Genomic DNA, 14140 nt, shown 5'->3' on the forward strand with positions numbered 1-14140 from the left:
AAGGCACAGCCCTCCAGGTTGTACTATGGAGCCTAAGATGCATTTTTAGCCCAAGTTGCTTAATCTGGAAGCTCTGAACAATAATTTGCAGTCAACTGCTTAGGCTGTTGGCAAAATAATTGGAAAGACTTTGTTCCTTTGCCTAAGAGTCTGTTAAAATGTTGTGCTCCCTGGGACAATCCTTTCCTTAACCCAAACAAATATTTCTAAAGACAACTGGAATATACAATGAGAGCCTGCTGCCACCCTTATTAAGCAGATACGCTACTCTGGCTGAGTTGTCCTATATTATCCTGATGGCTCTCTGATGATTAGGTAACAAACACGTCCATTTTCAGCTCCAGGCAGCTAAAAATCTGTCTAATTGCATCCTCTTCAGAATGTCTTCCTGAAGCAGTTAAATCTAGCATATGAGTATTCCAACCATCTTTTGATGCAAATGAAAAGAAAAAACTAGTACCTTTAGCCAAAGCTTAGAGAAGCAGTCAAGTTAGGCAAAGTCCTAGAGTGTAGCACAGAAATGTCATATTCTATTTAAGGCTGTTAGGAATAAAACAGTTGTCATGCTTATCTCCATCCCTATATAAATCAGTATCCTAGGAGAAAATAGGTCTGATTTCTTCCATCTGATAAACAAACCAAGCCACTTGCATAGGTTGATGAAGACCCATGTAATCTGAAAACTCTGCAGCCAAAGTGGCCATCAATATCCAGTCATCTACTTTGCAAGTGAGTCCAGACAGCAACTAGGTCTAGCACTCTCATAAACATGTGAATCAGAACCCGAAAAAAGGTATCTTTCAATTCTATTAATAAGAGGATCTTTTAAATTTATTAATTACAAGAAATTGTACCTATTAGTGGAATGATGTATGAAAGCTATAGTTTCCATTTGGAAGAGAGTCATAAGAAGGAAAAGCCTAAGGTTAGTAAAGGTCTAAACTTCCTGAGGCCTTGGGGGATACAGTGTCAACTACAGACCCTCTGAGAGTCTGCTGTCACTTCCTCTATGGCCTCTTTCTCCATCAATGATTGCACCTTGTAATCCAGTGCTAGGAACTTCTATGTTTCTTCTGACCAGCCCTCAGGTAAACAAGAAACTTGTCTCCTGAAATAATAGTTAATAACCATCCCTGAGGGTTGTCATTAATCATGGCTTTTCACTGATTTCCCACAATTCCAAACATGATCTCTGGAGACAAACCCTGAAGGATATAGTCATGACTGCCAAAAAAAGGGCCCTTAGCAGGACTTGTTGCCCCTTCTTTACTGAAAGGGCAAATAGTAGTGGAATCGAGTTCCTCAGATAGTACCCTGATTAAGGCATCACAATTGGAGGAGACTAGCATGTTTGAGTCTCCTGAGTATGGCATCCTTCTTTTCTGGGACTGAAAATGAGAAGCAAACAACTTGAGAAAATTATTCACATATGTAAAAGATATGAATAGTAATGAGTTTTATGAATTATGAGTCATAAAACAGAAGATAAACAAGATTCTGGGGAGTAAGACTGACAAGATTCTGGGGAGCATGACTGCAAGTGTACATATGCCAGATATGCAGATAATGAACAGTTCTACATGCAGAAGTTCTGAGGAATCATTATGCATACTCTGACAAGTGGTAAGGAGGACTCTTCTCCTTCTTCGAAATGTCTGGAGACTGCATTATAAAAGAATATGTTATAGCAAAGTGATGGGTTTATCTTCAAACAAACTGCCATTACCTTCTGCTTTATCATTAGGTCGATCATCCCAGGCAATCAGTTTTAAAAGTAGTGCTTCTTCCTCAGGTGATATAAATTCCTCTATAAGTTCAAGACCTGGAGGAAGTTCATAACTCACAGATGATGACACTGATGGCACTGTAAAGTTGAAAAGAATAATAACCTCTAAGTTATAAATCAACAAAATAATAATCAATATATATGCATTTGCTAGTGTGTTTTTGCGCTTGGTAATGCTGATGTCCCTTTATAATGAATGTAACTAAGGAAAAATAACAGCTGCTTGAATATTTACCCTTGTTGACATAAGACATATATACAGGTGTTTGACATCCTCTGATGGTCTGCAAACCATTTGCTTTGGACACAAATGCCATTGCTTCTTCATCCTTGGAAAATGAAGCAAAGCTGTAAGATTTTCCTGGAACAAGTGTAACTGCTTGCAAACCAGAGCCAATGGCAGTGATTAGTTCAGTAATACACACTTCATCTGCATTTGTAGTTAATCCTGCATTCCCAATGAAGACAAACTGTTGGATATCAAAACTGGTCAAACACTGGACAAAATAAACCTAGCATGGACCATGTGAATAATTTGTAATGCTCTGTTTAATTTATTACTGTAAATCCATAAGAAAAATCACAATGATACCGAAACAATACCATTAAAGAATAAGCATAACAAGAGGCAAATCAGTTTTAGAGCTGTGAAAAATATTAACAAATCTTCTTAAAAATACAAAACCATTATTTTAAGGGAACTTAATCCTGCAGTCAGCAGCTCTCAGACACACTCTAGAAAAATATAACTTCCACCCAGTCAGGAAAATTCACTTGGGGCCCCAAATCTCCCTTGCCATGAAAATGGTCACTTCCCCATGTTTTCTGACCCTTCTACAAGAGATACAGGGCAGGGAGGTGGGTCCTTCAAGTAAAGTACTGGGTTTGCACTAAAAAGTTCAACTTTGTTTTCAACGTCAGACCTGCTGTTGGCCAATAAAAAGCATGGACTCAACTTGACAGGAGATTTGGACTGCCAGAGATACATCCACATAGATCTGACAGAATGCAGAGGGTCCTCATTACACCACAGTTTGACTGATGAAGAGGGAGTTACAGTGGGTGGTGAACAGAATACCTGGCTGGCAGATCATGGAACCCAACTACGAAGAATTTAAGGATGGTCTCTAGTGATAAAAACTTCCATGTGTTTAATCCCGAGACTTACCAACCAAACTGGCTAAGCTGTCCAAGAATGAGAGACCTACCCCAGTCTGAAGGATTCCAAGACTGTGTTGAACCTTCCTCTCTAACTTTAAGCATATCTGATGTAGCCTGATAGAAATACCAAGATTTACCTCAGCTTCCCAACAACAGTACTAGGACAGGTGTGTATCAAAGGCTAAAGTTTACCTTTCCGCTTCCCAAAACTTGTACAATGACAGGTGTGTATCCCCTATTATAAAATAAAACCCTGAGCTAGAAGCACAAGGCTAAAACACTAACTATATTGCACTGGTTGTGGCTCATTAAGGTGAACAAAAAAATTTATATGAAGTTTGTGGATTTGACAGCACTTCCTGGTGAGAGAGGGGGCAGTGTCTCCTATGAGAGAGGCTTTTCTTATAAAACTGTACTAAAGATGTCTAATGCTATCCATCAGTTCACAGCAGATACTTCCCAAGCAAAGTGGCCTCAAAGTACTCAATAAAATGACAGGTGCACTTGGAAGCATAGGATTTGTTTTGATTCTTGAAGGCTTCATATACCCTGAGCAAACAGCTTTTTCAAAAGAGGATCCTACTGGGTGTCTACAGGCAAGTAAGTAACAGGCTGGGATGGAACTGTGAATCTTGCATCCTGATATTAAAATATCAACAAAGATTTGATCAACTCAGAATATGAGTTTTTAAATATCAGCTTCTACCACTTTTCATGTCAGAAAATTATGCTTACCCTACAGAAAACAAGCACATAAGGGGGAACTGGTTTTACTGTCAAAATAGAAAAGGAATATTTGTGTTTTCTGGGATTAATTACACACTCCTTGGGGTAAAAATGGCAGGATCCAAGAAAATTCGATACTCAAAAACATGAGAAGAGCATATATAGATCTGCTAGAGGTGTCCTACATCCCCTCCGACTCCATCTTTTAAAGCCTACTGGTATAAAATATTAGCATTAGTCCACCTGTTATGGGTACTTCCTAGAAAGTCATGTCAACTTGTGACATACATTGAAATAATGTCAAATTTATGCCTCCAACCATGACCATCCTCATAGTGAGATAACACAACACTTGAAATCCTGACCCAACTCCATTTTTGAGATGTCCATGTGCCATCATAGAGGGGCAGTCCAACTTGATCTCTATTATTCCATCAGATGGCTGGCCTGCCACTGCATGATGGGCTGAGACAAAGTCCTTAATACAATGAAAAATTCCTTCTACCCCTCCAATCCTTGATCTGACAGTATAAAAACACAAAATAAGAACACCCTGGTTCTCTAGAGGTGTCTGTATGCAACTGTTGGAGGAGGGGCTGCTAAAGAATTCTCCTCAGCTATTTCCACAGGTCTTACCAACTCTCAAGAATTGTTAGCCTCCCTGTGGAATATGACATTTTTATATTAAAATAAGATTTTATTTATATTTACCAAGTAATTACATTGCTATTAGTTCCTACTTTTGCCGCAGCTTAAGTTTTTTAAAATTCGCTGTAGTGCTCCATTGTTTTGTTGTAGGTTTAAGAGGTGCAAAACAAGACGAGCAGGAAAAAGGTACTGCTGATTTATTGGTGATCCACGCGGTTTATATAGTGGCAGACTCATGTCGCGCTGCGGAATACAATGGGAATAAGCGTGACCTGAAGTTGATAATAGTTAACAATAAATACAGTGAACGAGTACACTTTACATTATACCAATGGACAGAATTGAAGTTGAATACAATCTTGATGCCTGCGAAAGAAGAATACATGGTATACAAATCGGAGATAGGTAAACAATTATATACATAGTTTAAATGATTGGATTTGCGTGACCTGTCACGCCATGTGTGACGAATTGTAGAGGCAAAGAAAATGGGACGTCACCATAGAAAACTTGCTCAGCAGAGACTTTAAATAGGTAACTGACACTGCCCACTTTTGGGGAAGATTAGGTACAACCCGGCTCAGGAGCTCAGTTCATTCATGCTCTACGTCCATGAGAGGTGAGGCAGGAGGGCTCCGGTCATGTAACTACTTAGTAAGTATACATAAAATCTTATTTTATTACAAAAATGTCATTTTTATATAAGTAACTTGCCAAGTAATTACACTGCTGAATCTCAAAAAGACAGGAGTTGGGATACATGAACACAAACTACTTAAAAACACTCAGTAATGGAGGTGAATTTGAAATACATAGATAGCAACCATTGGTAAATGCTTGTTGTAACCTTAAATGGTGAGAGAGCTACAGCAGATGGATACTGCCTCTGGTCAGTGCTCATCATAACCCTGTAGTGGTGCAGCAGTAGAGCTGAGGGTCACCTCTACTTTAGTGGGTGCCTTGAAACCAAGGAGTGCTCCGATGGTTGCCAATGCATCATAACAAATACAAAATGCCTTGCCCTGGGCGCAGTACAAGAAAATCAACCAGATAAATTTGTTACCTACACGTCACATAAAACCAAACCCCAACCATTAAAAACAACGACTGGTGGGTACTCCAGGTACACATTACACCCCGGCTTCCCATAACTCAGTCACCTGAAACAAGGCCAGGAGATATAGAAAATAGAAGGTATACTACTATCCTTCCTTCCACAGCACTACGCCAGCCACAGAAAACGGACCTAACATACTGCAGTTTTCATAAGTAGTCTCCACATCTCATAAGTAATGAGAGGCAAAACAGATCTACATTTCCACTATGTAGATTGAAGTATTGTAGAGACACACAGATTGCGTTTAAATGCCAGCAAAGTGGCAACTGCCCTAGTTTTGTGGGCTTTAACTTTCAATAAGGGTAATCCCTCTTCCTAAACACCACTGTGGGATTCAGAGATTACTTCTCTTAGAAAGGACGACAATGCGTTCTTGGACATAGAATGAGATGGGTTCTTCACTGAACATGAGAGGTTATGAGAGGTACCTCTGATGTTTTTAGTTCTCTCAAGATAACACTTTGGGGCTCTAACCGGACAGAGCACTCTCTCCTGGTCTGTTGGACTGAAGATACCTGTCAGGTTCTTGATAGAGAAAGAACGAAGCCAGGGATTGGATGGGGTTTCATTCTCGGCTAAGAACCCAAGAGTGAACATGCAGACTGCATCGCCTTGCAAGAAGCCAACCTGCTTGTCCAAGGCCTGCAATTCGCTGATTCTTTTGGTTGTGGCCAAAGCATTTAATAAGAGGGTTTTCCTCGTTAAGTCACTCAAAGATGATGTGTGAAGGGGCTCAAAAGGAGGACCTGAGAGCCAACAAAGTACGACATCTAAGTTCCACGGTGCACAAGTCAGTTTGTCTTGGTTTAAATGATCAAAAGATTTAATTACATCACTAATACAGGCAGTCTCTGGTTATCGGCGATCCGGTTTTATGGCACTCGTCTAGTGACGAAAATTGGCAATTTTTGGCACTAAAAATCACCAATATCTGCTTATCGGCACCAATAATTGGGTATTGGCGCCAATCCATACCTAACAGTGGCGCCGATAACCGAAAATCGGCGATTTTTGGTTATCGGCGATTTTCGCTTATCGTCACCGTCAGAATGGAACCGCCGCAGATAACCGGGGACTGCTGGTATCATGGCTTGTAGCAAGATCCAGGCCTCTTATAAAGAGCAAACCATCATCTCACAAAGGCTTTGGCTCAAATATAGATGCCAAAGCCTTCGACACCAACTGCAGAAGACTGACCACCGCCTGGAAGACATTGGAGGAGGATTGCCACCACAGTTGGCAATAGCCTTGCAGTTGCTTTGAAAACCTTTGCTCTGACAAGCTTCCTGACAGTCTGAAAGCCTTTGAAAGCAGGCCTTGATGGAACCAATGGAGAGTGAGGCTGCTTTGCTTCTGAGGTAGAAGTCAGAGTCTGTTAACAGTCTGAAGGTCCAGGAACCAATTCCCTCTGTGGCCAAAATGGAGCTACGATGGACATGTTATTGTGGGCCATGAAACTTGTTAAATGACTTCTCTCGCCATGCTGAATGGAGGAAGGCGTATGTCCAGGTCTGACCAGTCCTGGAGCATGGCATCCCGTTCCCATGCCAGAGGGTCTGGGGATGGGAACAGTAAAAGGAAAGGCAATGGTTTCTCGACGCCGTAAACAGATCTTGATGGCTTTCCCCACGCTTCCACAGGTTGGTGGACACCTGCGGATTTAGTGCCCATTCCATCAGTAGAACCTGTTTGCAACAACTTAACTCATCTGCAAGGAAGTTTAATTTGCCCTGGATAAAGCGGGTTACTATTCTAGTGTGCATTTTGTTCTGGGCCCAGAGAAGATCTTGGCCGTTTGGCAAAGGGAGGAGAGCGCAGGTCCCTCCCTGATTCGTTCTTGATGTAGGCCAACGCTGTCATGTTGTCTGAATGGATGGTGACCGTCTTGTAGCATGTGTTGTTGCAAAATGTTGAAGGCCAAATGGATCCTGGCTCACTTACTGATGTGGAGCCTCTTTTCTTCTTGTGACCACATCCTTCTTCTAAATCCTGCAGATGAGCCCACCAACCCAGATCCAGCCGTCTGAGAATAAGCGTTAGGTTGGGGCTCAGTGGCAGCAATGATTTCTACTAAAAACCTCTCTTATGCAAGCCACCACCGAAGGTCCTCCTTGATCTCGGGAGTGATGCAGGAAATGAAGAAGTCCAAGAGAGTTTTCCTGCGCCAACTGGCCTTTAGGAAGAATGGCAGGAATCTTGTGTATAGCAGCCTAAAGGTGAACTTCTCCGATGGACAAAGTGTGCCCAACCAGACTCATGCATTAGTTAGCTGTGCATGACAGAGATATGATTCCTTACTTTCTGTAGACGGAGCTTGGATCCTTTTGTTGGACAGAAAAGCCTGAAAAGTCAATTGAACCTCATCTCCAGAGTTGATTAGATCAGAGCTAACGAGACCTGAGAAGTTGATTAAAGGCGCTCTTAGGCAAATGAAGAAATCTTTTGAAGGGTCCTCATCTTGTTCTTGAAAGGGAACGTAGGAACCAATCGGATGAGATAAAGGCATACACTGATGCCCATCAGATGTAGCCACTTTGCTAACGGAGCGAGAACCCTGGTGAAGACCTGTGGGGCTGTAGAGAGGCTGAAGCACAGAGCCCGAAATTGGAAGACCCTGCCCTGGAATACGAACCTTAAGTACTTCCTAGATTCCGGATGAACTGGAATGTGAAAGAATGCGTCCTCCATGTCTATCGTCACCATCCAATCTCCTTGATGGATGGAGGACAGTACTAAATTAACTGATTCATTTCCATCCTGAATTTTGTTGTTTTCAAGAAGATATTCAGGGCGCTCACGTCCAGGACAGGTCTCCAACCTCCCGATGACTTGGGAACGACAAAAAGCCAGTTGTAGAACCCCACTAAGTTTACCTCTTCCATAACCTTTATAGCCCCTTTCCTGAGCAGAGAAGTCACCTCCTCTGACAGGGCTGAAAACCTCTGTGAGCCTACAGAGTAAGCCATCAAGCTGATGGGCACCGACACCAACGGGATTCTGTGATGAACGGGATGGAATACCCGTCTCTGAGGACTTCTGTTACCCATGGCTCTGCCTTCTTCACTTCCCATTTCCTCCAAAAATGAAGAAACCTGGCCCCCACCGGAACACGAAGGACCGAATCCTCACTTGCTAGCGGAGGGTCTGGGAGAGGATTTCTTGATCGGGTGCACCGATTGGAGCTTGGTACGTGGTCAGGACTGGTATACGGCTCTGCCCCCTCGAAAAGGCCACTGCTGCAATGGAGAGGCCACACTGATACTAAAGGAGGCCGCAGGCATACGACTCTGCTGCTTAGGACGTTTGGTAGACTGCGCAAGTAAGTCTTGTGTTGGCTTCTTCTGCAGCTCAGAAGCTACGCGCTCTAAGGTAGCACTAGGGAACAGACTACCATGATCCATAGGAGCAAAGAGAAGAGATGACTTCTGGGAGGGAGTGATTCCTTTCATGGTAAAAGAGCACCACAACTCCCTCTTCTTAAGGATTCCTAAAGAAAACAGTGCAGCCAGTTCTTGTGAGCCATCATGAATCGCTTTGTCTGCGCACAACAACACTCCTAACAAGTCTGTTGACAAGTTATCTTGGAGGGTGGCACAGTTTTTGATTTTCTTTGTCAAAGCCCCCATGGTCCAATCCAAGAAGCTGAATACCCCAAAGACTTTAAACAAGTCTTTCACTAAATGATCCAACTCCGAAGATGAAAAGAAGATCTTGGCGGCAGCAAATGCTGATCTACGTGTTGAGTCAGTCAAGCTGGAGAAGTCCCCCTGGGAGGAAGCAGACCCTCCCAAAGCAGGAGCTTCCCTGGTGGCATAGGAAAGATATCTCCTTTTCATCAGACGAGAAGGAGGGGCGCATAAAGTAGCCTTCCCAAGATCCCTCTTGTCAGACAACCAACCTTCGATACGGGATAAGGCCTTCTTCAAAGAACAAGAGAGCACCATCTTCAGCAGATCAGAAGAGCCTGCAGTTTGCCTCATCATAAAAGCAGAGCCTAGAGATGACGGGGCCACAAGAGACAAGAAAGTCAGATAACAAAATAAAAAGTACTTCAACAAAGAAGCATACGCTGACATGGGTTCTAAGTCTTCTTCTGAGGACGAAATCGAAGGAGCTAAGTCTGGTTGTTCCTGAACTGGAGAAAAGGCTTCTTTAAAAGGTCCAAAATGTTTTCTAGGCGATGTTGGATCGGGTCCAAAGAAGAATCCTGCACCGCAGGAACACTGACAGACGTCAAATCCTACAATAAGGGACGCTCGTGACAAGCAGTATGCAGCGCTGAATGTTTGGCAGGTGGTGGTGCCAGAAGCGCAGACAACTGTAGCAACACAGGTGGGCGAGAAGTCATAGGCGAAGCCACCAATGGCGATGAACAATCAGACACAGGAGAACACTCTTCTAGAGGCTGATCTAATACTGGTCACTTCTTAGAAAGAGAATGTTTAGTAGGACATTCTGATGCTGGACGTTCGAGCGCCAACAGCAGCTTGGAGTGCTCGGCTCCCACTGCACTCTCAGCTCCCCCCGGGTGCTCGGAATCCACTGCACACACAGAACTCACAGGGCGCTTGACTACCACTGAACACTGAAAATGCACTGCAGTCTCTCCTACTGGTCATCTGATGCCAGCTGAATGCCTGGCGCCAGCCAGGCACTGGCACGCTACACTCTCTTCTTCTTCTCCCCCCCCCGGGTGCTCGGGTGCCACTGCATGGAGTCCCACTGGGAGCTCGGAACTCTTCTTAAACAAGTGCTTGGAAACAAAATATTTGGGAGACATCGGGGCACTTTTCTGGTCCCAGAAGCTGCATGATGGTTCTGGACTATGATCCAGATCTCTGGAATGCTTACAAGGAAGCGGAGGAGCATGCTCAGGGGTTGCAGGTCTTTGCAATGGCCTGGAAGAATCAGGAAAGCGCTAACTACGCCTCCTGCCCGAGTCGGAATAGGAGCCACTCGACAACAAGGCATGTACATTCACCTGGACACCTTTCCAGTGGCTGTCCACCAAGTCCTGGGAACACACAACAGGCTCTGTTGAGGGGGCAACTACCTGTGGGCAAACCCCACCAACCTACCTTGGACATCCAGTTTGCCTCCTCCCAGGGTTAGGGGAGTTCGGCAGGGACCTTTGTCTAGGAACATTATTGGGAGGAGTAGTCACCTCCTACAGACACAACACTGCTACCAACATTACACGCACTCTTCTGATCCATCAGGATCTTAACCGAAGCCCAGAGCCGGATTATGGTACCCACTAAGATGTCAAACTTCTTATCTACCCTGGCTTCAGGCTTGCTAAGGGACTGGGCTCAGAAGATTGGGAGCCAGGTAATGGAGTATGGCAGAGTAATAGGACTTGGAATAGGGGAAAAGGTAGACACAGGAGTCGAAAGAACAGGTACTTCGGGAGAATGAGATAACCTAACCTGAGCTTCAGCAGCCACCTTTCTCTCTGTCTCTTTGCAGTCTCGCTAAATGAGCATTCAAAATTTTCCATGTCCCCTGATCCCCTTCCTTACACTCATCACAATTAAGGTCAGGAGAACATACAACTGCAAATTGTATGAGTGTCATATTTGGAAGAAATCAATCTGGTCTTGCAGTCCTTGCTGCAATACTAAACACTGTACTATGTGGACTGGAGTCTGACATAGTTAGTCACACTCAAGAAACTAGCTAAACTAACAAGATTAGCGCTACCAAAATAAACAGAGTACTTCACCAAAAGTCGGAGAATGTCTGCAATCAACTGGTGAAATCCAACCAAAACAAAAGCTACCCAACAACCGATGTCCAGTCGCTGAGCAGCAGGAATGAATTGAACTCCTGAGCCGGGTTGTACCTATTCTTCCCCAAGAGTGGGCGGAATAGCAATGTAATTACTTGGTAAGTTACTAATATAAAAAATAGTTTCCTTGATCATGCAAACTCCACTCACTTCCACATAGCTACCATTGTAGTGGTCCTCACATGATCCAAGTACAGGTACCAGAAATAGCCTTTTTGCTAAACAGGAGTCTTGAATTTCAATCAGAAATCTCCACAGGTATTTCCAATATGATGAACCATTCCATAAGCCATGTTGAGTCTAGAGCCATGGCTTGATACCCAAATTCTTCTGGGTTGGTAAGAAAGCCCAGGTACTGGCCCAAGATGAGAAGGTCCCCAATAAAATTTGACTCATTCACATGTGAGAGGATTGCTGAGGTGCAAGTGCTCAAGTGAATTTGCGTGGGGCAACTGGCTCCATTATGGGGCTCTTGGGACAAAACATCAGTATTCCCACAGACACCTAAATAAAATCATCTTTGTCCATTCGATGGGGACCTGAGCCATCATTACTTAGATACATTTATATCAAAATGTCTTCCTCCAAACAACAGAAAAAGGAAGGTGGTTTTAATTGAAGTACTGTAATCTTTATCAATAGCCAGAAAAATTACATTTTTATAATATAACACAGTTTTATATATTCTTACCAAGTAATTACATAGCTATTAGTTTCAAACTATTGCAGCAGTTTAAATTCAAAATACGCACTATCACTTCAATTGTTTAGTGTTTAGTATAGGTGACTAGTCCTGCCCACTAACGGGAATACTAGGAACGACTTACCAGACAGCCTCATTGTGTTTGAGCCTTTATGTCCATGCAAGGGGAGGAGGGAGGGCTCCAATTTTGTAATTACTTGGTAAGTATATATAAAACTTTATTTTATTATAAAAATGTCATTTTTATATCAGTAACTTACCAAGTAATTACATAGCTGAATCCCACATTGACAGGAGGTGGGATACATGGACATATTCTACTCAAAAACATTAAGACATGTAATGAATTTGAAATACAAAAGTTGCTAGCACTGAAGACAATGCTTGTCGTTCCTGATCAGTCAAGAGAGCTACTGCAGGAGAATACTGCCTCTGGTTGGTGCTCATCTTAACCTGTAGTGGCATGGCAGTATAGCTGTGGAGCGCCTCTACTTAAGTGGGATCTTTGCAGCGAAGGAGTACTCCGAATGCTGCCAAAGCATTAGTGGAAGTTTTGCAGCGAAGGAGTTTTCCAAAGGCTCGCAAAACTTCAAAAGGTTCCCTTGCCTTGGACACAGTACCACAATAAAACAACCAGACAACACTATCACCTACACTGAAATAAAACCACAACCCAACCACTGAGAGTGGTGGGTGCCCCAGGTACATTATACCCCTCCCAGCTCCTGCAAAATTGACACCTCCCCAAGGTGAAGATATAGTAGGAGAAAATCTTTCGCTTCCTTCCACAATACCATGCCAGTCAATAATAATGATTGCAAGTACTGCAAAATATTAACCCTGTTTTAACTTCATTAAAAGCCATGAGAAGCGAAGAACGACTACACATCCAGAAGGTTAACTGCAGAACGAAAGTGACATCTTGTGCCTGACAGCTAATGAGGTAGAAGCTGCTCTGACTTCCTTAGCTTTCACTAAAACATAGTCAAAATGCTCTCCTGAATCTGAGGGTGGACTCATAAATAAGGTCCATTAGGATGAAGGACAATGCGTACTTAGATAAAGGGCAAAAAGAGTCCATGCCACCACACTATAGACTATGGATGGCCCTCTGCTCTACCGATCCTGCTCTAGTAATACCTGAAAAATTCCAACTGGGCAGAGAGTTCTCTATTCTTCCACATATCCAAGGATGAGGGGAGAGTTGGAGCCAGACGATTGGGAGTTGGCGCTAGGCACTGGTTGCTCTGAGATGGCGCCAAGCTGTAGTTGGAGCTAGCCGAGCTGGCTGCCAGGTGAGCTAGACACTCAGGAGCTGGTGGAGCTCTCCTAGGTACTCGGAGCAAGAGCTGGTGCCAGGCTGTAGTTGGCGCCAGGCGAGCTGGAAGTCAGGCGAGGTAAGAGCTTGGGAGCTGGTAGGCATTCCTGGGTGGCAGGCTGTAATTGGTGCAAAATGAGCTGGATGCCAGGTGAGGTAGTCGCTTGGAAGCTGGTGAGTGCTCCTAGGTGCTCGGAGCATGAGCTGGCACCAGCTAGTGCTAGAAGACAGGCGAGGAAAGACCTCAGGAGCTGGGTGCCCAGAGCCCTGTTCCCAGCTGTCAAGAACGTTTCTCTTCCATAAGTTCTTAGGGAGAAAGAATTGATCCGGGTCTTGGAAGTGTCCTTGTTCATGGCTAAACTTCCAAGGGTAAACAAACAAACCGCATTACTGAGTCCGTAGCTCGGGACACGTTAATGATAGAATATGAGAGATTCTAGATCTTCTCACAAAAGAGGCAATCTACACTATGGGTCACAGATGTCTCAGAAGAAGGAACAAGGAGTCTGAGGCACCATCTACAGAAATCGTTCACAGTCTGATAGATAGGTCTACAAGATTGACGTCTGCATCTAGCTGTGGCCTCTGTAGTACGTCTTGAAAAAACTTAAGTTCTGAGAAGTTTCCAAGCAGTGCAAAGTCTGTCCGAGTAAGAGCGAGCCACCCTTGGTGGTATCTTTTCTAACTACGGTTGACTGAGAGATATGGATTGAGGAAGGAGTCTTGGAGAGTCCACCAACCACCCTGGCAGGTTCAGAAATCATGCTTGAGGTGGCAAACAGGTCCAAAGTCACTCTGCCTCACAGAATCCACAGAACCTGACAGACCAGGGGATTCAGGGTCGACTGAGAGGTAAGAACAGTCTTCTGATGAACCAGATCGTCTCTAAG

General features: G+C 43.8%; 1 protein-coding gene across 1 annotated transcript in view; it reads right to left on the minus strand.

The window, feature by feature from the left end:
* LOC136836491 (alkylated DNA repair protein alkB homolog 8) overlaps positions 1-14140 on the minus strand; it is a 101676-nt gene that overhangs the window by 60537 nt on the left and 26999 nt on the right. The window contains exons 3-4 of the mRNA XM_067100824.1: positions 2022-2256; positions 1727-1864 (exon numbers count right to left, since the gene is read on the minus strand). Of these exons, the coding sequence (XP_066956925.1) occupies positions 1727-1864; positions 2022-2256 (373 nt within the window). The remainder of the gene's footprint in view (positions 1-1726; positions 1865-2021; positions 2257-14140) is intronic.

Source organism: Macrobrachium rosenbergii, chromosome 56 (assembly GCF_040412425.1).
Source record: "Macrobrachium rosenbergii isolate ZJJX-2024 chromosome 56, ASM4041242v1, whole genome shotgun sequence".
Taxonomy (NCBI): domain Eukaryota; kingdom Metazoa; phylum Arthropoda; class Malacostraca; order Decapoda; family Palaemonidae; genus Macrobrachium; species Macrobrachium rosenbergii.